This window comes from Zasmidium cellare, assembly GCF_010093935.1.
Source record: "Zasmidium cellare ATCC 36951 unplaced genomic scaffold M409scaffold_8, whole genome shotgun sequence".
NCBI lineage: Eukaryota > Fungi > Ascomycota > Dothideomycetes > Mycosphaerellales > Mycosphaerellaceae > Zasmidium > Zasmidium cellare.
Window position 1 is genome coordinate 684114 of NW_022986952.1, and position 22772 is coordinate 706885.

General features: G+C 54.3%; 8 protein-coding genes across 8 annotated transcripts; 3 read left to right on the forward strand and 5 right to left on the reverse strand.

Annotated features, from left to right (window-relative positions):
• Positions 1-191: 191 nt before the first annotated feature.
• M409DRAFT_64542 (glycoside hydrolase family 47 protein) lies at positions 192-2114 on the reverse strand (the record flags this gene model as incomplete). The annotated part of the gene is made up of 3 exons (XM_033816126.1): positions 192-372; positions 431-1532; positions 1589-2114. 3 exons carry the CDS (start codon positions 2112-2114, stop codon positions 192-194), a joined length of 1809 nt encoding a protein of 602 aa, XP_033671098.1.
• A 599-nt stretch (positions 2115-2713) lies between these two features.
• M409DRAFT_64543 (uncharacterized protein) lies at positions 2714-4502 on the reverse strand (the record flags this gene model as incomplete). The annotated part of the gene is made up of 2 exons (XM_033816127.1): positions 2714-4310; positions 4363-4502. 2 exons carry the CDS (start codon positions 4500-4502, stop codon positions 2714-2716), a joined length of 1737 nt encoding a protein of 578 aa, XP_033671099.1.
• Positions 4503-4974: 472 nt separating this feature from the next.
• On the forward strand, positions 4975-5705 carry M409DRAFT_51954 (uncharacterized protein; the record flags this gene model as incomplete). Its single annotated transcript, XM_033811945.1, has 2 exons — positions 4975-5428; positions 5506-5705. 2 exons carry the CDS (start codon positions 4975-4977, stop codon positions 5703-5705), a joined length of 654 nt encoding a protein of 217 aa, XP_033671100.1.
• Positions 5706-6740: 1035 nt separating this feature from the next.
• On the forward strand, positions 6741-8324 carry M409DRAFT_19814 (uncharacterized protein; the record flags this gene model as incomplete). The annotated part of the gene is made up of 6 exons (XM_033805106.1): positions 6741-6982; positions 7040-7111; positions 7164-7187; positions 7237-7546; positions 7604-7702; positions 7755-8324. The coding sequence occupies 6 exons, from the start codon at positions 6741-6743 to the stop codon at positions 8322-8324; spliced, it is 1317 nt and encodes a 438-aa protein (XP_033671101.1).
• A 432-nt stretch (positions 8325-8756) lies between these two features.
• M409DRAFT_64544 (uncharacterized protein) lies at positions 8757-10082 on the reverse strand (the record flags this gene model as incomplete). The annotated part of the gene is made up of 4 exons (XM_033816128.1): positions 8757-9068; positions 9122-9485; positions 9540-9696; positions 9749-10082. The coding sequence occupies 4 exons, from the start codon at positions 10080-10082 to the stop codon at positions 8757-8759; spliced, it is 1167 nt and encodes a 388-aa protein (XP_033671102.1).
• A 1797-nt stretch (positions 10083-11879) lies between these two features.
• M409DRAFT_51957 (uncharacterized protein) lies at positions 11880-14504 on the forward strand (the record flags this gene model as incomplete). Its single annotated transcript, XM_033811946.1, has 1 exon — positions 11880-14504. One exon carries the CDS (start codon positions 11880-11882, stop codon positions 14502-14504), a length of 2625 nt encoding a protein of 874 aa, XP_033671103.1.
• Positions 14505-15147: 643 nt separating this feature from the next.
• Positions 15148-16652, reverse strand: M409DRAFT_19817 (uncharacterized protein; the record flags this gene model as incomplete). The annotated part of the gene is made up of 3 exons (XM_033805107.1): positions 15148-15327; positions 15382-15624; positions 15693-16652. 3 exons carry the CDS (start codon positions 16650-16652, stop codon positions 15148-15150), a joined length of 1383 nt encoding a protein of 460 aa, XP_033671104.1.
• Positions 16653-17411: 759 nt separating this feature from the next.
• Positions 17412-22499, reverse strand: M409DRAFT_64550 (uncharacterized protein; the record flags this gene model as incomplete). The annotated part of the gene is made up of 2 exons (XM_033816129.1): positions 17412-20095; positions 20261-22499. The coding sequence occupies 2 exons, from the start codon at positions 22497-22499 to the stop codon at positions 17412-17414; spliced, it is 4923 nt and encodes a 1640-aa protein (XP_033671105.1).
• Positions 22500-22772: the final 273 nt, after the last annotated feature.

Here is a 22772-nt window from a genome sequence, read left to right on the forward strand (position 1 = left end):
GCTTCGAGGCTCCTTTAGGCAATTCTTGATGAGTGAGGAATGCGAGCGTGGGATGCTGAACGAGGACTCAGACCTCACCTGAAATGGACTCGCCAACAGACTGGTAGAAGGAAGATAAGTCATCTGCGGTGGGTTTATCAGAAAAGTCGATTCTGTGGTTCAGTAAAGCGTTCAAACAGGCTTTGAACGTATCAGATCATCGCGTTGCTTGATCGACCACTTCCTCCCGCTGATGTAGTGTTGCCATGACCACCAGCACAAACCGCAAGGAACGGATGAGCCTCCGTATTAAACACCCACTCGCTCAAATCAATGACATCCGGCTCCGTAAACGTCAAGTAAAGATACTTGAGCACCTCCGCAAAGAAGAACCTACAACACCACACATCAGCAACACACTCATCAACACGTTCAAACAATCGCAACTTACGAATCCAACGCATCACTCATACTCCCCCCATCCGGCATATCCACATTATTCACCGCCGCAAACGCAATCCGATTCCTCGACGTCTCGTTGATCGCCCGGAAAATCTCCCAGTTGTACTCCGCCCACCGCGGATCCCCCGTGATCCTGTGCGCATAGAAGATACTCTCGAGAGGTTCCGGGCGGGAGAACCAGTTCTCGACACGGGCGGGGATCCAGAAGCCTCTCTTCGCGGCGGACTTCAACGCCGCTGCGTCGTTCTCATCTGTAGGGTCGTAGGCCTGGCCGGACTCGTTGAACCACGCCCAGGCGAGGGGTCCGAGGCCCGTGGTGGTGGTGTTGTAGGTTTGGTGGCAGCCGTCGGTGTATGCTATGCCTAGGGCGCTGATTTCGGGGACGTCGAGGAGGGCGCCGCCGAGGAGGTAGTTTCCTCCTGCGAAGCAGGAGAAGTCGTCGGCGAAGTAGCGGATTGTGCCGTTGACGTCGAGGTAGGAGATGAAGGTGAGATCCGGCAAGCCGAAGGGGTGGACGGCGATGTTTTCGATGGTGGATTGGACGGCTTGGAGCCAGAAGTCTCGGTATGCGGTTGTGGTGTTAGTTGGTTTGTATTGGTAGTCTTTGATGAGGTATTCGAGGAATGAGTCGACGCCCGCTTGCCAGCCGCCGTCGAATGTTAACATTTTGCCTGTGTCGGTTGAGAATTGTGTGCCAACCAAGCCTGGATATACTGGAGGAGGGGAAGGATTGACGAGATAGCTGTTCGCTTTCTCTGTGACGCGTCTGTACGTCTCGTTGCCGGTCAGATCGGAGAGCCTTGCCCAGTCGAGCACGAAGGTGCCGCACGAGGCAGTGTTTGTCGAATTGTAAGTTGTGTTGGTGGCTTCGTCGGTGTATTCGCCAGGAATAGGAGCCCGAGTCGTCCAATTCAATTCGGCTGAGGGGAGTCCGCTGGGTGTATTGAATCCCAAGGCCACTATGTTGGCCAGCCGAGCAGCCTGTTCAAGAAGCCCGTCGATCAGGCTCTGATCGTAGTCGTTCGAGAACCGACCGCTCTTAAGCAAGTCATATGCAGAGATCAATCCACCAATGTAACGAATGTTGGTTTCTTGTCAAACATCAGCTGTCAGCTCGTCGGCAGTCCTGTATGTCATTCTCACTTACCAAAGAGATTGACAGGGTGTCCCTCTTTCGTTGTCGTAAAGTCCACCTTTGCAATAAAGTTGAGCATGCTCTCCACCACATCTTGCAAGTCCATAATGATGGCAGTATCGATTGAGTCCACAATCGTCAGACCCCAGCCATAGCGACCATTGGTTCCATTGGCAGACAACGGCTCAAGCTCATCGAGTCCATACGCATATTTCTCGTACGCATCCCAAGCGTAACGGAAGGCGTTCTTGATTGCTTCTGCTCTTTGAGCGTCGCCTTTGACGCCAGCGGCCTGGACATTCTTGCAGCTGGCATTCTTGCCGGTCGGTGTCGAGAGAGGGTTCGGTCGACTGAGCGTGAAGGTCAAGGTGGTCGCAGGACCAGTCCGGTCTGGCACGACTGGGCCAGCCTGTGTGGTCGGGGCTCCATCTGACTGTGCAGACGAGTAAGGAGGAGGGCCTTTCTGAGCGTCAGCGATGACAATGAACGAATTGAAAAGGAGCGACAGTGCCAAAACGAGCGACAAATACGAAAACATGATGAAGATGATTATGCTTCCCGGCCTGGAAACGGGCGCGCTGGAGAGCGGCGGCGACGTCGCCACGAGCGCAGGGAGCTTCATTAAGAGGAAAGCGTTGTGAGTTTGTCCCTCGTGAGGGTGTAATCAAATCTTGCCCTGGATGCCTCAGAAGGGCGCGGCGTTTTCGTGCAGGCCATGCTTGTGCCAACATGGATCATCAATGGCCTCAACACCAGTCGGTGACCGACCAAGCGGCTGCGCCAGGGGACAGGAGCCATGTCCCCTACCATAATGTAGTTACACATTGCCTTCGTCCTGCCGCTGTGCAGTTGTATCGTATGACAGTTGTTGAAAGGTATCTTGAAGTGACTGCATCGCACCGCAGCACCCAATGGATAGACAAGTACGTGGTAGCTTTTTGAGTATACGCTTATCGTGACTGGCCAGGATCAGGGTTGTACCCCGTTCCATCACGCTTGGGATGAAATTGAGGAGACTGGGGTCGGTACGAAACCGAAACTTCTTCACTGTCGTTGTGTGGTGGGCGTGGTTGTCGCAGGCATCTGGAATGCGATTTCGTGATGAGCTTCTGCGAGAGCTTGCTGCGTCAATACATCCTACGACTCGACCACCACAATGCTCGTAGCTAGTCCATCAAGGCCAGATGTACAAAGCCTTCCCGCATTATCAATGTACCATGAGAGCGAGCCCCATGGCTGGCTCAAGATCTTGTTCGCTTTGGCCGGCAGCCGGATGGAGACACTCCCGTTACTGGATTTCTGATCGATGTTGGCCAGGGCGACCATAAACTTCCCCTCGCTCGTCCAGTACGAAACGTCTACCTGCGGCTTGCCCTGGATTTCGACCGAAGTTGGATCGCCTTCGAATAGAAAGTCACTGACTGGGGTCGCGGTAACGACTTTGGCCATTGCCGAGTGTGCTTCGGCGAGGGACAATGGCGTGGTTGGAAATGTCCAGCTCATCATCGCCTTCGCTTTATGATTGAAGCTGATAATCATCATGACCCAGCTCTCCTCGTTAGTAGGACTTCGAGCCCAGTAGTCTTCGCCAGAAAATGCCTGTAAAACTGCCCATAACGGTTTCTGCCAGTCGCCCAACCACTGCTGATACTCGAAGAAGTCATCTAGTCGGTCACTGACGTCCGCGAGGGATCCAATGCAATTGTCACATCCACAGTCGCCGTACGTCTCGTTGACAGTCGTGTTAAAGCGGCGACTGTAGTTGGGATCGATGCCAACGGGATATGCATCTTCCATGATGTAATCAGTTCCAGAGGTGTAGTCTTCGAAGTAGTAATCTTGACAGTTGAGAACAAGACCTGTCGGATGGTATGGGTCCTCCTTCTTTAACAAATCGTAGGCTCTTCGTGTAGAGCTCAGATTATACTGCCATCCATCAGGCTCATCAGCAGTATACCAACTTAGTAGGTTCGATCTATCCTTCACGAGTGGTATTTGTTCGGCAACAGACGTTAAATTCAAGTATGAGCCACGCATATCGTATTGATACCAGAGGTCCACGGAGTCCATCCAATCGAAAAGGTATCCAAGATCGCCGTCCGTAAAGGCACAGACTGGATTGATCGCATTAAAGCCCATATCCTTATATGCAGTTACGTTGGCCAGACTGTAGTTAAGGTATCCAGAGCAGCTGGTGTAGAATCCGAAAGGTACGATAGGCTCGAAAGCGTAGTTCGACACGTTGTTTGCAACAAGCATGCCTCCGTGGAGATTGTCGATCTTGACGGTGCTGCCACTACTCTTTGCTGGAAGATAGTAGAGCTCGGTTTCCGCATTGTAGGAGCGCTTGCCTCTCCCCTGCGCCGGTCTTGCAACCAAGACGATTGGGTATGGTTCGAGGCGTGGCTCGAGTTTGGTGAGATCGAAATCGAATAGCTTTGCAGTCGAGTTCATCGCCAGTCTACCAGATACTAGCGGGCTCCTGTTCCCCTCCACTTCGATAGTAATGTCGAGGTCGCCAGAATGGCTGGGTCTTCCGCCCCACCACCAGTGGCCTTCATTTCCAGAAATGGGATCTCCATGGGTATGGGACAGAGTAGCAGATACGATAAAGTCCGCCTTGCTTTCGCTACTGTCGTATATGCTATGTCGGGGCGTCACTTTAAGGTCGAGCAACAAACTCGGCGATGGTGCTGGAGGTTCGATTTGACCTCCGGGGTTGAAGTTGGGAGACCTGTAGTCAAACTTCAGTCGTGACACAACAGTCCAAGGGTCTGAAAGCTTACCCGGCTTCGTATGGCTTGCCACACCATCTGGGGATATCAGTGTGGCTACCAGACAATCCTCCGATCGGCGTACTCTCTTGACCAGCGACATGTGATATGAGGAATGCGATGCACAGAGCCAGCACGCGTCCGCTTTTCATGGCGACCATCTTCCGCATCGAGTCTTGGAGTTCCTCACCAAGGGCGAACGCATCGGGCAAGTATGGCCATTTTGTTGTTTGCTAGAGATGGTTTATGGCCGCTGATAGGCATCGATTTCGACGTTGCATTGGGATCCTGGAAGGCAGGTGGTATTTTCCCCTCGAGGTGACCCCGGCCACCGCCCGTTGAGACTGCCCAATGACGCCAAAATGGAGTCTAATTTCACCCTCATCCTCTCCAACAGCCACACACTTCTCGGTGGCGCGCATCATGGAACATACCACTCCAAGTCGCAGGGAGAGTCCTTCACTGTATTGTCCAGGGGACAGTCTGTTCGCGACGCATGCTTGCACATCAAGATCTGACATCTTGCTGTCCCCGGCCGCAGACCTCTTTGGGGGTTGACTTCGAGCGCGATCCTGGCCAGCAGGGCATGTAATCATATGACAAACAAGAACAACCACTCCAGCAATGTCAACTGAATCTCCTCCACCACGACCGGCTGATGAGTCCGATGAAGACCAAACCTACCTCGAGGTACTCAACTACACCTCCACGGCGCGCTATCTCGAGGATTTGTGCCGCAGATTAATGGCTGAATACCTTTCTCCCAACTTCCGCAACTCCTCGTTTATCAACAGGCACGTGCACAAGGACTTCACTTGGAACGATGCTGGAACGATGCTGGGCGATGGCCCGCTGCCACATTTCCGTGGCCGGCAAGACCATTTCAAGGTCTGGGAGAAGTTCCAACAAGAAAATCCCACGTACGTAGCGGAGGCCTACAATTACACTGCCAAGGTTCACCGCGGCACTCGAACCGCTGAAGTGTACTTCACCACACTCGAGAAGTGGATGTCAAATGGCAGGCTAGTGACACGAGAATCTTGTGGTGTCAGTTTCTGGGAGCGGCAGCCTGAAGACGGTGTGTGGGTCTTCTACCGGTAATTATTGGCTCAGGTGAACCTGTCCTGACCGCCGACGCTGACTGAAATCTCTCAGACACAGTTCCTTGCGAGGCGGAGGCGGCTCTGGGATTTGGTGAAGCCATCAAGGCTTCATCAACGGAGCCTGTGGTCGCTCACGTAGAGCTCACAGCTCCTTACAACTCATTATGGGTGAGCTTCAACTTGTCGAACACAGCGGACAGAAGGCAGTGTGAGCCACCTGCTGGCCCCCATTTACAAAGCAGGTCGCTTTGAAGACTGCTCAAGAGATGGCAGCCCAGAAGCACATTGCCCTATCACAAGGTCGCTGGAAGGTGATTCGATTGCTTGCATCGAAGCGGACATTGTCAGAGCACCAAGGTCGAAGTCATACATGGCTTACAGGACATCACGGCTGGTAGAACATGACCAAGCTTCCGGCTGAGGGACATCATGCTCCGAGTGAAGCATGAAGGCGAAACGCATCGGGCAGATGAGGCAAGACTCCCGCGTCCCGAAAACTGCAGACAAGGGCCATTTCAGCGGGGCGTGCTTCACCCTTCAGATGCGAGATTCTAGACAAGCCTCGTCTCAAGCCAAAGACGTGGCACCCGCAGTGAACATTGCCACGCTGCATCGATTGCTCCTGAAGAATGACCTTTTCCCGTTTACGGCTTCTGATACATAACCCCAAAGGACTGAGCTGAAGACAACTGCACTGGCCCTCGATCCTTTTCATCTCTTGGTTTCAAAGGAACCTTTGTCAGACTTCGTACTCGATGGCACACCGTCTCACGGAAAAGCCATAATTGCCCGATCGAAGTCTGGAGGCTTGTGGAACGTCACCCCGCAAGTGTCGCATCGCCCACTAGTGCAGGGGTGCATAAAGAACAAGATGCTGTGTCAGGCTGGCTTCACGCTAGCACATAACGTTTTGTGTCCGCGATGGCAAGCAGTCAAAGCCTCCAGGTTACAAGTTCATCATGACGGCCTTGGAAGATGAAGTCTTCCGGACTGTCGGGGCTGCTAGTTGAATACTCCGGTGGCGGTCAATGCTATCATTCGTCGAGTTCTGATCACCAACCACGACAGTTGGTGCAAGCCAGTATTGAACAGATGCTGTGTGCATGATGGTCCTCTTTCAAACGGCGAGCTGAACGTCGGGCATTTCTGATCAGGACACCTCAAGCTGAAATCGAATTGGCCGACGGTGAGCAACGGGACAGTATATGTACCCTCCTTTCCTACAGCCTGGCTCCTCTTCTGCACACCATCTCACCTACCCTCGTTTCTCCACTGTGCACCGCAAGCATGTCGATCGTTCAGAAGACTTTCATCCTTTCACTGGCGTCCATCGCCCTTGCCATACCCCAGACACAATGGGAGCGAAGGCAGGCCGACACCACGACGACACCGGCGCCCACCTCAGCCAATACTTGCGACGTTGGACCTACCAGCTCTGCAGTCGATTGTCTCAATAGCTTTCCTTCGCTCGTGCCAAGCTTCTGTGATGGTTTCGTGCCAGAAGTCACGACCACAGCCACCATTACGACGTGTGTCTTGCCTACCTAGTATGCCGTTGGGATTGCCCAGAGAGCTGAGCGTTCTAGGAACCCTACAACGACTGTCTACACCACCATCTTCAGCTCTACCGCATTCAGTTCGACCAACATCGTCACGAAGTACGCTTGCCATATCCCTCTTGCAAAAGACATAGCTAATGATATCTTGCAGTTCCTCGGTGGTGACAGAGACGACGTGATAAGTATCTTCCAAACGCCAAAAGAAGTCTTCCTGACATTCGCAGCACTGTGACTCAAAACTACACCATCACGAGCGGCCAGAGCACAAGTTTCATTCCTGTACAAGCTACAGAGACCATCACCTCCTACGACTACATCTGCTCAGGCGATATCCCTACTGCCACAGCACAACCGCAGAGGGCCAAGCGCCAGGCTAACCCTACGGCCTCGTGCTCGGCCTACTTGGCCCGCTACAGGAACAACAATGGCATCAATGCGGCCTGTAGCTGCGTGGTCGATAGCCTGCCGTCCGCGACCACGATAACTGAGACAGAGATCGTTCCGACTGGCACTACTGTCACGTTAACTTTGACTGTAAGTCGAGCTTACCTTTTATCAATTCAAGAAAGGATCTATCTAACCTTTCTGCAGCGGAACAATCGAGGCGTTTTAACCAGCGGCGTCACTACAAGCACGAGCATCTCCCTGGCGACAGTCACAACGACTAGCATCGAATCAAGAAATGCCACAGTAAGACACCCCCCTCTCCACAACCTACCCTCAGCTAAACCTCCCAAATCAGGTCCCCAACATCGTCCCGGTACTCACCACAACCGGCACCTCCTACACAACAACAACCCTAACAACCGCCACCCCGATCCCCACCTCCTTCCGCCTAACCGTCACCCTCGACTCCCAAAACCTCACCGGCCGTGCCATCGACGTCAACGACGGCCGCGCCCTCGCCTTCTACCCCGACGCCGGCGGCAACGACTTCGCCATCAACGCCGACTCCGAACTCGTCAACAACAACCTCTTCCTCACCGTCCTGACGGAAGTCGCCCCCAACGACATCCCCTTCCTCTTCTGGCAGAACCCCGAGCAGGTCCCGCGTGACCAGGACATCCTCGGCGTGAGCGCGTGCAACGGGACGCTGAGCGCGACGTCCGTGGGGGCTGGGGAGGTGTTCGCGTTGTGTGAGGGGTTGAATGAGAATCGGCTGTTGGCGTTGGGGAGCCGGGAGTTGTTTGAGAATAATCCGGAGACGTGTGCGGTTGTGGAGGTCAGGCTTGATCCGGCGTTTGTTGCGGTGCCGTCGAATTCGACGGTTACGCCGAGGGGGGTCTTGGGGGCGAGGTATCATTTGATGTGAACTGTCACACGATCGAAATGGAGGTTGAAGGAGGATGTGAGGACAGGTTTATCGTAATCTGTGATGAAGGGGATCAGGCGTTCATTCTTTTTCCAGAAACACAAGATCTCGTAGTAGATTAGTCGCTCGTACACACATATGAAATGGCCCATGCGGTTTTTTGGTCAGATTTGGTTCCATTCGTTCATTCATACTATTGTACAAGAATACCCTTTTACACAAGGAGACCCAACCCAATGGTGCCGTTCGATACCCATTTTCACAAAAGTCCCGAGAGTTAGGTGCTGTGTCACCCCCTTTTTCAAGTTTTTTTAATTCACAATTCCTCCCATGCACTGAGACGAGTAGCAGTACATTCCCTCCCTATCTCTTCTTCCAATCCTGTTCTGTTGATCCTGTCAGGATACTCATGTGCAAGAAGCTTTCACCTCTCTACACAAGTCCCTGCTCCTTCTGATGCCTCAAACGGTCCTGGATCGCCTTCCTCGGGTTGACGAGCTGGCCGAGACCGAACCAGGGCTGGTTGATGGGGCTCTGGCCCGTGAAGATGAACAAGTCGTAGAGGATGCCGCCGAAGAGGCAGCCCGGGAAAGGCGCGACCATGGGGATCCAGAAATAGTACCCTCCGGCGGACCAGACGTCGGAGCCGTAGCCGACGCAGTAGGTCCACAGGCGCGGGCCGAAGTCACGGGCGAGGTTGATGGCGAAACCGGTTTGCCAGCCGAATGCGGCGCCGATGCCGAACTGGGATGGGTGTTAGTGGAGGAGGAGGTTGTATGAAGGAGGGTATGATTTACCATGACGAAGAACAAGCACAGTGGGAACCAAGATCCGCTGGCGATGAAGCTGCCCTTGTTGGAGTCGTCCTGCAGAGCCAAGATCAAGAACATGAGGAGACTGCTCGCGATGAACTGTTCGAAGAACTGGCTGGCCTTGGTCAAATCCGATGCTGGGTACGTGGCGAAGATGCCGGCGGTTGCGTTGGCCGCTGGTGGTACAGTGCGGATGTTGTGACCTTCGGCTGCGTTGATGCTGTTGATGTAGTTGGCGTAGACGACGCCGGCTGCGAGGAAACCTCCAATGAGTTGGCCCAGGACGTAGAGTGGCATGCGTCGCCATGGGAGCTTGCGTAGGACGCAGCTCGTGAAAGTGACAGCAGGGCTGTAGCAGTCGTTAGCTTGGTCGCTCGCTTCATGAAGAGCAAGATTCACTTACTTGAGGTAAGCACCGCTATCACCAGCAACGTAGACGCCCAACATCAGTCCCAAGCCGAAGCACCAGTTGATGCTCTGCCAGTCGCCATAGCCGATGCCATCAGGAGAGGTATTTGGGAAGTTCTTGCCAAGCGAGACTTGAGCAATGCCACCGCATCCTGGCGAATGTATTAGTATTGACGATCGAATGAAGATAACACCTGCACATACCGAAGAGGACCAAGATAAAGGTACCCCACATCTCAGCGAACGGCTCCTTGAGGGTAATCTTGACCTTCGACCACCACAGAGCGTTGTGCTCGAATTCATCGTGTTCTTCTTGAAGTGGTGCTTGAGGCTGAAGACCCATCCAGGTACGAGGCTGGATGAGGGTCATTGACGTCTTGTGACTTGGGCGACGGCCAGATGGTGGACCATTCTCCAGATTGGGGAATGCTCCTGGTGGTGGACTGTTCAGGGACAGGCTATCCTTTGGCCCAGACTTGGTAGAGTCGTCCTCATTCGACCTTCCCGTGTGGAGGGTGCGGCCCTCCAGCGAGGGCATCTCTCGAAGAGCGGCCATGTCTGTCCTGGTGCTGATGCTATTGCAGTTCGATATGGAACGATGGACAAGATGCACGGGGAAGACTTCGATCTGGGCAAAAGGTATAGCAGTCTTGCTAAGAGGAGGGATGTAGCAGAACAGAGAAGAGATAGGTCCCTGATGTCGAATGCAAAGACGGCTCAACTGAGAGGGCTTATATCTACATCCTGAGCAGAGGGATTACTGACTTGTGTCTCCAGCCTCCCTACTGGAGCTGTTCCTGAACCGTACCTGAAAAGGGCTATCAGACGTGCGGACTCAGCGGTGCGAACATATGTCGAGTCACGCATGTGACAATCTCACGATGTCCAATGTTGCCTTCATCGCCCAAGGCCACGATATCGTTCGATGAAGTCAAACTCTATCAAGTCGATATGGTTGTTGGCGGATGCGAGCGCAGAGGGCCGAGGGTGACGGAAGCGCCACTGACTGAGAGCCGCAGAGGTCTATCAGCGACGACTGTCAGGCACAAAACGCTGAGAGGGAAGAAAGCAGTGAGGATCCAACCAGGTGAGGTCTGTCGGCTGGGTATGCAAGCCTCCCGTCCGGGGAATGTTCATTTGGTGCATCTCGAGTCAGTACCTGCAGGACGGTGACGTTCGATCGCTGTGGTCAGGCATGATCGCAGAAGAGCTCACGAGAGATCGGAGAGAAAATAGGACGCCAGGTCTTCCTTTGGGTGCTTTTGCTTTGTATGTGGAAGTTTACAGAGTCAGTCTGGTATTTGGGCATGCGGCCAATGGTTCTCGTGGTGGTTGTATAGCAAGGAAGTGCGGCTCAGAACAGCGCCGAAAGACTGGCTCCAGCAGATATAATTACCTTCTCGTTTCCCACTGCTTTGGTACAATTTCAATGCCGCTCTAGGACATACGATGCTCAATGCGTGAACATGTGTTCCTGAGCGGGTTCGCGAAATCGACGTCATGGCTGGCTCATCGCAGGCGATCGGCGTCGAGCATTGAGTCGTGGTCACTGGAAGCTGAGTCGGGGTCGGCCTCAGGCAGTTTTCGGTGCTGGTTCTCAACGACGCTACGGGCCCCCATGAATGGTTTCGGCATCGAACAGCCACTTGGGCTGGTCATGTAAGCTGGCGGTGCCGATGTGATGATTTAAACCGCATGTGATGGTGGAAGAGAAACCACGTTGGGTTGAAACGCGGCAGGTGAACGATCGGGATCGAGCTTGGAGGTGTCAGCGGCAAGCCGAGGAGCACGAGCCGTCAGAATCGCGACTTCGAGTCCAAAGACTCCAGGTCGTTCGCCCAGGTAGTCGAGGCAAGTCGTGTCCTTTGAGATCTAGGCTGTCGGCTGAGAAGTCAATGAATGTACTTGAGAATATTGTCGTTGCAAGAAGCAGCCTTGCGCCTTGGAGCAAGACCGACCCAACGTCATTTGACGCTAATGCGGGAGCGACCGGCGCTACCTCACGGCGCGTGCTCGATCCCAAGCGCGTCTTCGCATCAACATGGTGCACATGTATTGTCTTCAGTAACAGCTTTCCACAACAATTGCGCCCGGCCTAGCATGTCGCAGCCCTTCGGCCACGAGGCTGTCAGCTAGAGAGATCACGGCTCTAAATTCCCACAGTCCTGCTGGAAAGAGAGACACTCTCCCGGACGCGTCCCGCCTCGACTCGACTCTGTTCCCACTGGATACAGAATACAACACTTTCCCGGACGACGAACTGCTCAATGCCCTATTCAGCCCTACGCAGACGACTCGAGCATCATAAGCCCCCGACCACACGTGAGCGACCAACATGTATCTCCCGCGACAGCAAATATCGCAACTGTACACAGACCTAATCCGAACGACCCACCCTTCATCCTCGCCCGTACTCGTCCTCACTTCCCTCACCGTGGACAGCCTATGTGCCACACGGATACTCACAAGCTTGCTGAAACGCGATTTCATACCTCACACTATCATTCCCGTCTCTGGATATGCCGATCTTCAACGCGCTGGAGCTGAGCTCGTCCTCCCTCTCACGCGACAACGTGGCGGGGATGGTGGGACAGTGGCTTGCCTTGGCCTTGGAGGGACCGTAGCTCTGGAGGACATGCTAGGTCTGAGCGGCACGACAGAAGATGGAGCCATACAAGGAGAAGCAATGGACGAGCATGGGGTGGAGGTTTGGGTCATCGATTCGCATAGGCCTTGGAATTTGGAGAATGTCTTCGGCACTCCTACCATCATACAACAAGGCGATGATGGAGCTGAGGTTGTGCGAAGGCGGGTTGGAGTTCACGAAGGCAAAATCACCCCTGGCTACAAGTCCGGCCAAGGCGGCATCATTGTTTGGGATGATGGCGATCTTGAAGCTGAGTTGACATCAGAGAAGGAAGCCTACTTTGCCCTGCAGAATATGCCAGAAATCACTGAGGACGACCTAGCTCTCGACGAGGGTGAGCAGGACGACGAGGATGCTGACCAGGAGGATGATGAGCCGTCAAGTGCTGGCCAGAAACGCAAGCGTACCTCATCTCCTGACGGTTCAGATGATGAGCTAGACTCTGATGAAGAGAATGATCGGCCCAGGAGAAGACGACGAAGCAACTCGAGCGATTCCATCCCGATTCCGTCTTCACCAGGCGGTAACCCACTTTCAGCGCAAGTAGATATCGGTTCGACACCCCCACCAATGCCATCATCACCACCGAAACAGCGCCAGAAGTCTGCAAAGCAGCTGAGGAAGGAACTGCTCAAGTTGAGACGGAAACACGAAGCAACACTTGACAAGTATTATGATCTTGGAACGAGCAGCGCCGAGTGTGTCAGCAGCATGATCTATTCCCTCGCCTCGGAGTTGGGAAAAGAAGACAACGAGCTTTTGTGGTTAGCCATTGTCGGTGTCAGCTCAGTTGCTAGCATGCCGTCTGGCTCTGCAATCAAGCTAAATCAAATACGAGCCCTACTACAAGAGGAAGTTATACGACTAAATCCTATACCAGAAGGCGAACTCCAGCGATCACAAAGCGCTGAAGCCATCATTCCTACGACAGCCAGGAGTCCGACAGACAACAGCATTCGACTTTCACCAGAGCCACGATTCTTGTTGATCCGCCACTGGAGCTTGTACGACTCCATGCTGCACTCTCCATACTTAGCCACGCGACTCCACGTCTGGTCAGACTCGGGCAAGAAGCGCATGCACAAACTGCTTGCCAAGATGGGCGTCAGTCTGAATGAAGCTGGCAAAGGGTACCTGCATATGGACACTGAACTAAAGAGGACATTACGGAAACGCATTCTCAAGTTTGCAGAGCAGTACAATCTCGATGGCCTGGTACCTGGTGACAACGGCAGGAACGGTATGGAGGGATGGGGGTTCGTACGATCATGGGGCTGGCGAGGGACGCTGAGTGCTGAGGACGTCGCCATTGTCGTTGGCGCCATACTGGAAGTTGGGACAGACGCTCACCTCTTCCCTGATCTCAAGCTAGATTCGCGATCCTCTTCAGACCCAAACTACAACACCCGTGTACGCAACCTGCCAACACCGCCTCACTCTTCGGACGATGGCATGGGAGACGACGCAGCAGCAGACGTACCAGACTACATCACGCAACGATTCTTCCGCGCATACGACTCCTTAGCACCCACGAAAGGCCTGAGCACTCTGCAAAAGAGCATCTCCTCAGCACAGAACCTCTACAAAGCCATTCTCCGCGTCGGCTCCGCTCTGATCAGCAAGAAACAAATCCGCCACCTCAGCGCCTTCCGCATGGGCGTGGTAAAAGAAGGCCCCGACGTTCCACTCTTCACCCACCCCGGCGCCCTCGTCCGACTCGCAGCATGGGTGGGCGAAGCCGTTGCCGTGCTCGACAGCGAGAAAGGCCGCAAAGTTCACAAACGTAAAGACGACGCTCTCGTTCTGGGTGCGTTAGACGAAAGCCGCAGCGTCTACGTCGTCGTCGGTTTAGGAGGCGGGAATGGCTGGAGCGCGACGGGGAAGATCCGCTCCAAAGCTGAAATCAAGGAGCGGGAGGAGAGAAAGAAACGCAAAGCCGCTGAGAAAGCCGCACAGAAAGCCGAGCGTGCCCGGAAGAAGGAAGAACGCAGGATCCTGAGACGCGAACGAATGGAAGCTAACGGCCTGCTCGACTCGGACGTCGAAGACGACGACGAAGAATCCGAAGCCGAGACGGAGAGCGTCTCCTCGCGCTCCTCCAACGAGGACTCGGATGACTCCGACGACGACGAAGAGACCTCGAAGAAACGCTCGCGGGGTCTGAACCGCTTCGGCCAGGCTTTCCAGGAAGTCGTCGAGGAGACGGGGGCGCGCATGAGGATCGATTCGTTCGAGCACAGTGTTGTGGAGGTGAGGAAGGAGGATTTGGCGGGTTTCTTGGAGGCGTTGGCGAGGAAGCCTGTGGTTGGGTGATGAAATGTGACAGGGGCGGGCATGAATATGGCGTTGGCTGGCTTTGTTTTGGGTTGTTGAATTCATGATGGCATGGGGAGTGACATGGTTCTTGTTTGGGACGGCAAAAACAGCATCCTTTTGCATGGCTTTCTGCACTGGGAGCGGTGTTTCATTCTTCGTCACGTACAGCTCTTCGCATCGCATCGCATACAAACCAGAAAGCATTGACGTATAGATTGAAGCGTGGGAATCATGATTTCAAGACCTCCTTCCATTTCTCAAGTCCTCACTCAATTTTCATCATTAGGTTTGTATGTATTGTCTTCAGTAGCGAGATGAAGGGAGTTTCAATCTCGTCAAGTTTGAATAGGGCAGTAGTCTATACCACCCGTCTTTGCTCATCTATGGAGCAGCATTGGCATGTGAGAACGCTCAAGAAATCGATCCACTCCTCGCATCGCATCGCAGCACGTGAAAAGCCTCCTGTCCTTACTCCGCCTCGCACGCAATTCCTCCGTGAACGCAGCACAACACACTCGCAACATACGTCTCGGTTCTCGATTTGATTACGCCAGTTCATAGGTCGGTATCCGCATGTGTAGTAGGTAGGTCGATCGAATCAGGAGCATGTAGAGAACGGCATCCTTTTTCCAGCAGGCACCTAGTCGTACTGGAAGAGGACGCTGATACTCTCTCCGTGATGGACGCGGCGGATCGCTTCAGCAAAGACGCCTGCGACTTCGAGGACCTCGAGCTTGCCGGCTGGTCTGCCGTGTTGTGCGGCGAGTTCGTCCATGCGGTGGACGTGGTCGTCTTGGGGGACGCTGTTGGTTACAACAACCTGGATCTGAAGTCAGAATCGTCATAAGTTTCATGTGATGTTCGAAGGGCATACCTTGTCCAACACTGAGTGGAAGATCCTATCCACTCCATCCCCGCTGAGCACACCGTGGGTGACCAGCGCGTAAACCTTCTCAGCTCCTTCTTTTTTCAGGAGCTTGGCGGCTCTGGTGATTGTGTTCGACGTGTCCGCCAGATCGTCCACCAAGATGCAAATCTTGCCCTTGACTTGACCCACGAGCAATAGTGCACTGCTTGGATGGGCCACGTTCGACTGATGCGCCGGGTTTCGACGCTCCTGTTGGATTCATTAGCACCTTTGGCCATTTCGACCGAAAGGTGGTAAGGTTCAACGCTTCAACTTACCTTGTGGATTAGAGCAAACTCTATACCCAACGAGTCTGCAATGCTCGTCGCTCGCTTTGCACCTCCGGCATCTGGGCTCACAATGACGCAGTTGTCTGCGCCGCCTTCCTTCGGCAGAATCTCGTGTGTGATGTACCGCTTCAGAAGATGTCTACCGTACAGATTGTCGACAGGAATGTCAAAGAACCCCTGATACTGAGGGTCGTGCAGGTCCATAGTAATGATATGGTCGGCGCCAGCGCACGTGAGGAGATCTGCGACGAGTGTTCCAGCTTGCGCAACCCACTGCTTGTAGCCTCGCTGAGGTTTGAACTCTGGTGGGATGACAGCCGTCGGGGTGGTAGAGCTTGGCGCAGAAGTGGGAGTTGGTCTCGACGGTGCACCGTTTTGAGAGCCCGATGCTGAGCTGACAGAGACGTCCGACTGGACACTATCCAGGGTATCTTTCCTCCTCGGCATCTTGAGCTCTCCGTTCAGGTGCATGCCATTCAACTTCTTCTCCAACTTCTCGTCTCTTGGATGGCTGCTCGGGCCTGGTGTGCTGGGCCTCGAGTCGAATGTGTATTTTCCATCCTCACCAGTCTTTGCAGGCATGCGCGCGAGAGGAGCGCCAACCTTATTGTAGGGAAGGTCGCTCTGTCGCGAGTATGGGAAGAGTGGGAGCACTGCCGTGACTCTCCTGGCGCTCGCCGTCTTGCAGGCGCTGATCGTGATGAGCAGCTCCATCAGGCCATCGTTGAGAGACATGCCCGCGCCATTTCCATTCTGCTTGGTGGAGCATGCCGACTGGACGATGAAAACGTCCTTGCCGCGCACGCTCTCGCCGACCTCAACACGTGTCTCGCCGACGCTGAACTTGGAGAGGTGGATCTTGGCCGGTGGAATGCCCAGGTGCGTGCATATGCCTTCGGTGAGGTTCGGGTGGGAGGAGCCCGAGAAGAGCAAGATATTGCGCACCATGGTCGCGGTAGGGTGGGTGGTCGTGGGCGCAAGGCTGCGAGGGAGGACGAAGAGTGACGGCAGTTGCTGTCGCGTTTAGTCGCGTTTGATGATCGTAGGTATTTAGTTAATCAGGCTGGAAATGTTCTGAACCAAAGAGCTCGGTAGTGGTCGAGCGGGTCCCACTTTGACTGTTCGGCGCAGCGGTCGTCGCAGACTGAGGAGGGCTGGCGTGTCGCGACGGTGGTGAGTTTTCACTTGTTCATGGCGGAGGCGGTAAAGCTGAGATCGAGGTCGGAGTGTGCTGCCGCACGGCGACCAGACGGGGTGGTGGAAGAAGATGGGGGTGGCATGGTGATGAGAATGAGGTCAACGGCCATTGGTGCTTGCTCACTTTTTCTTCCCCGGCTCGCGGCTCGCTCCCGATCTCGCTTCGGCATGTGCGCACACGAGCCTCCTGGTGATCTTCTCTCCACAGCCTCACAGACGCCCACGTGCCTTTCTTCACCACGCAGGTACCCGTTCGACCACGACGCCACCAGTGCACAGCAGACTCACTCACGCCTATCTTCTACGAATGACAGGGCGACCGGACTCTCACTTGCGAAGTACTGAAGTATCCCGTGCTTGCTGGCAGCTTGGCACTGCAATGATTCTTTGATTGATTCTTTTTCCTATTCTACAAACATGTCTCACCGGACTGCATGCTACCACAACCACCAACGCCTCGCTATGCTGTCACCACCCACGAATAATGCAAGTCGATACTGTTGCTGCTTCCTACCGCCTCTTCTTTGGCCGGTGACTTGGATCTCGCCCGTGCTTGTCCAGTTTGCGGACAGGTGGAGGCACGTACACCCAGTCCTTGAGCAGATACTCCATGCTCTTGATCATGTACTTGTCGACATGGCCATTTCTCTCCTCTTCAATGGGATCGACTTCGTCTGCCCCGAACACGCCCGGGGTGTTAGCCTTGGACGCTCCCTTCGACGATCGATCTGCGAAGTCAACGTCGTCCTGCCGGTCCTCTTTCGCTGCTTGTTGTGCTGCTTGTACGTCTTCTTTGTCTTCGATCGATTCGAGCACTTTGGCCTTGTTCTTGTCTTCACCGCCGAGGAAGCGCTCGATTGCGACCCCAACTTCATCATCGCCTGCCTCGACCTCTTCCTCTTCTTTCTTCGGATGTTGGTACTCAGTCGTGAACTGGCCCTCTTGAATGACGGTCTGATCAAGCAGGCTCTTCTGATTTGCGCGACGCAGAATGTTCTCTTCCACGGTCTTCTCGCTTACCATCTTGTACACCTCGACATCTCTGACTTGTCCGATACGATGCGCACGGTCCATGCATTGACGGTCCATCTGCGGATTCCAGTCGAGGTCGTAGAAGATGACTGATGAAGCACCAGTCAAGTTCAGACCCACGCCTCCAGCGCGAGACGACAGTATCATGCACTGGTACTTCGAATCAGGTCGATTGAACTCGGCCGAATACAGCTGCCGTCGTTCAACGGGCGTGCTTCCGTCCAGTCGAAGATAGGGTAGGTTGAGGAGGTTGAGGAACTGCTCCAGAACATTGAGGGTACCTGTCATTTGCGTAAAGATCAAGCTTCGTGAGCCGCGTGATTGCAGATTGCGGAGGAGGTGCACCAGCTGCTGTAGCTTGCCCGAGTCGTAAATCAACAGACGCTTGTCAGGGAAAGCAATCGAGGCGCGGACACGAGCCTCATGACCAAAGTCGCTATCCACTGGATAGGCTGGCGATGACCTCAACAGCTCTTGAGTCTCCTTTGGAATGGCGTAGTCCAGGATTGGAACTGTTGCAGCCGGCGGCACAAATGTGAACTTCACGATAGTCTCGTGAAGTCTTTCCCCGTAGCTCTCGAGAGTTGCTACATCTTGCTGCAACTGCGTCGTCTGGGCGAGATGCCAGTCGCTCATGTGTTCAAACCTGAGGGGTTTGCGTCCAAGTCTGAGGCGACTTTGCATATGAGTGTACGTCGGTGGCGTGCGAGGCTTGAAAATATAGGTCCTGTCCGTGTGAAGGGTCACCACTTCACGAAGGTCGGATCCATACACAGGTGTGTCGCGTAACGCTGAATCGCTCACCTGGATGCAAGCGCGGAGTTGCCGAAGCTTTCCCTCCCGTCGTCGCAGCCGTTGCAGTGCTCTGGTGCCGGCCAAGGTAGAAGGATCTGGGTTACGGTCTCCCAGCGCATCTTCCATCGTTTGAGCCTCTCGTTGCAGTATGGCAGAAGCATTCAATCGTCGAGACCTTTGCAGAGTGCTGCGTCGACGTTCTTCGTGACAGGAAACAAGTAGCTTCTGGGGCAGGGAGTCGGCAACGCCCAGAAGTCGTCGAACGACCTGTTCCTTGACACCGAATACTTCGAGTGGACTGAACTCCATTGCGTAGCTTGTTTGGATTGGCCGAGGGTCGAACAGATCTGGATGGTTACAGACTCTTCGCAAGCTCAACAACACAGCGCCAGCTTGCACGCCACTACCTTTTGCAAGGGTTGCTTTTGTCTCTGCCAGGCCCATGTAGTCCTGGTACAGCTGTCGTTGACGCTTGCTCAGCTTGCACACCACGACACTCTCGGTCTTTTTGGGAAGATCTTTCTCGACCTCGATCTTCTTGCGGCGCAGAAGGAATGGGCGCAGTGATATGTGCAGCTGCCCGACGACACGTTGAGCTTCTTCGGAGATCTTCTGGACACCCTGGTCGAAAATCTCCTTCACTGGATCTTTCCAATGGCCGAGAAACTCCTCAAGTGCTCCTTGCGACTGATCATCATCGCCAGCTGTGAGGAATGTTAGCAGTGACCAGAGTTCCGCCAAATCGTTCTGTAACGGAGTGCCCGTCAACAGCAGTCGTGCTCTGGTCCTTAGCCGAATAAGAACTTGCCACCGCTGGCTGTTGAAGTTGCGTATGTTGTGCGCCTCGTCCAGAATCAGATAGTGCCACTGAACAGCCCGAATCGCGTTGATGTCCTGCATCGCAACATTGTAGCTCGTTATGACAACGTTGTAGCCTCGTTTCTCTTTGTTATCATGGTGCGGATCATTTGTCCAGCCACGGCGCTTGTGAGCTCGCTCATCTGCAGTGCCGTAGTATCCAAGAACGCGGAATCCAGGTAAGAACTTTTGGAATTCGGTGACCCAGTTCAGAATGACTGATGTTGGCACAATCACCAAATGAGTTTCCCAGACTTCATACACTTCTGCCAGATGCGCCAGAACGGCAATGGTCTGTATCGTCTTGCCAAGACCCATTTCATCTGCGAGAATGCCATTTGTTCCATTGCGGTACAGTGACGCTAGCCAGTCGAGACCAGCCTGCTGGTATGAACGAAGGGTGCCGCGCAGCAGACTTGGTGTAGGGACGAGCGATTTTCCATAAGGTTCATCGACTGCCTCTGAGTCAGGTTTCTTGTCCATTCCCACATCTTCATCAGCATGGCTCTCTCCAGGTTCCTCATCTTCAGGCAGAGGGTTTGAAGATGGCTCGGCGGTTAAGTCTTGCTTTGCGTCTGACTCGGCGATTGGCTCTTGCTGAGAGTTGGTTGACGGCTCGTTCACAATAGCTGTGTCCTGGTCGTTTGACTTCCTCTTGTGGTCAGCAATTGCACCAGCATTCGCCTGGTCGTCCGATCTGGCCTCAGAGCCGGACCGAGCATTTTCGGTATTGTTGTCGCCGCCGTTCTCTACACTGGTCATGGGGGTCGGCAGACCTCCTTCCTTCTCTCGCAACAGTTCTTGTGGCGTGTAAAAGCCTAAGAGTGAGGTTCGCAGTTTGGAAGATGCCTGCTGGTCCTCGGTGGCCGTTTCATCATCTTCATCATCATCGTTACCGCCTTCTGCCTCATCACCAGTACTGCTCGTGTCCTCGTCAGAGTCGTAGTCTTCCGAATCCATATCCGTAGATTCGTCAGACGAAAGGTGGTCTTCCACCTCAGCCGCTTCGCGTGTAGGAGAAGCAGATTCGGACCCTGGGCCTCGCCTGCTGCTTCGTCTTCGATGCTCAGTCGTGTCATCGTCATTCTCGACGTCGTTCTCTTCATCTTCAACCGGTGGCTTCGGCGTTGCATCCAGGTTTTCACCGGCGTCGTTCTCCATACTGGGCGTCGGCAACTCGCTAGCTTCGACATCGTTCATGCGTTCATCTCCGTCGTCATCCTCATGTACAGCGTTCTCTGCGGCTTTGTCAGGAGGTTCAGCCTGCCTCTGCGCAAGATACGCAGCCAAAGCGTCTTCATCCATTTCGCCTTCATCTTCGTCTGCTTTTGAGGAGCCGCTTTCAGAATCAGTCATGTTCTCCTCAACGTCGTCCTCGCTCTCTTCAGGCTCTTCGACATCCCCGGTGCTGTCCTCGTCCATGTCCACGTCGCTATCCAGATCACCACGCTGCTTGGCCAGTAAGTTCTCGCTGTACTCAAGCTTCTTCTGCAGCTTTTCGGCTCTTATTTTCTCTTGCTCCGCTTCCCACTCCCTCTTCTTCCTATCCTGCACGTGCAGTTCAACCATCTGCCACATGGCTTTCATATCCGCCACGACCTGTTTCTTGATAAGCTCAAAGGTCTTGATTTCTTCAGCCAGGATGTCTTCCTCGGTGGGCCCGTGGATAGTCTTCCACTTCTCAACAGCTTCATAGGCAAGCTTTTTGGCAAGAAGCTTATGCTGAGTCTTTTCGCGCTGCTGCAATTGGCGAAAGTACAGAGCGTGAGCTACCAAATGGTCATGGTGACTGTACTGCTGCGGCGGTTCAGGCTGTCGATCGTCCTGGAACAGGCTCAAGTGGTCTTTGCTGAGAGCACCTCCAGGCTGGGCTTCCTTCAACAATCTCTGCCGCATAGCAGCCTCTTCAACAGCCTGCTTCGCCGCGCGTTGCACGAAGAAATCCGCATCAGGTGGGCCTCTGTCATTCTCCATGTAAGGCTGTTGCAGCTCCTTCAACTCAAAGTGCTCAATCAGTTGATGAAGATTGAGCTTCGGAGGGTGCGGGGGTGAAGGTATCTGTGCCTGCGGATGGGGTGCAGGAACGGTATATCTCGAGGCATTGAAACGCAGCTTGATCTTAGGAGATGGCTTCGACTTCTCCGGCGACTGATCTGCATTGCTCATTCGCTTCGTCTTACGATGTACAGGCGGCGACACAGATCTTGACTCCTTTGGAACGTCTTTGGTCGCTTTTCGCTTGTGGGCCGGCTTCGCTTCAGGAGTAGGTGAAGGAAATGAACGCGTGGGTTGTAAGGCGGCAATCTGTGCCTGCAGCTCTGCAATCCTCTTAGCGCTGGCTGACGAGGTCGATGGTCGCTCGAGTGGATCATATTCGTTGGCCAAAGCCTGCTTCTTGACCTCTGCCTCAATCTTCTTGCTGTTCCCAGCAGCATTCTTGTTCGCCGGCTTCTTGTCTCCATTCTGCACCATCCCCAGCTTATCAACCTGTTTCTTGCTGCGCGGGCTGACACGTTTGGGCGCATCCGACAACTCCTTATTCACGCGACCACTCTTACGCTTTCCATCCACTTGAATGGATGTGGGACCTTCAGCCTCAAACTTCCTCCATGGCGGACTTGGCGGTCGCGAGCGCGAAGCTGACTGACTCAGACTGCGAGGTCTGCTATCTTCCGCCTCACTGACACCTGGAGTTCCCGTGTTGACACGAGCGGAAGCACGACGGCCATCGGCAGTCTTCAGGGTTGTAGTCTCCGCCGTAGGGAATTGCCAAGGCGGCGACGCTGCACGCTTGCGCTTCTTAAAAGGGCGCTTCTCGCTCGGCTCTGGCGTCGACAAGGCAGCCTCTGACTCTCGTCTCTTCGCGCTGGGTGCTGGCGCTGGGCGCAAAGTGGTAGCGGTGCCGTCGTCCATCGCAAGAGGGGTAGGGTCGCGGGGGAGGTCATCTTCGGTCTTGATGACGCTTTTCGACGCGGTCGGTTCGGGGAGGTCATGTTCGCTGTTGTCTGGTAGTTGATCGAGGGCATCTCCGTTGACGTGGAGGTCGTTGGAGTCTGGTCCCGCGAGCGTTTCGCGCGCCTCCGTCTTAGGAGACGTCGCGGTCATCACCTCCAGCTACGGCCACGCTCAACATCACGAAAGGCGGACGGATCGAACCATGCGATGGGCCAGCGCTCGGTAGTACAG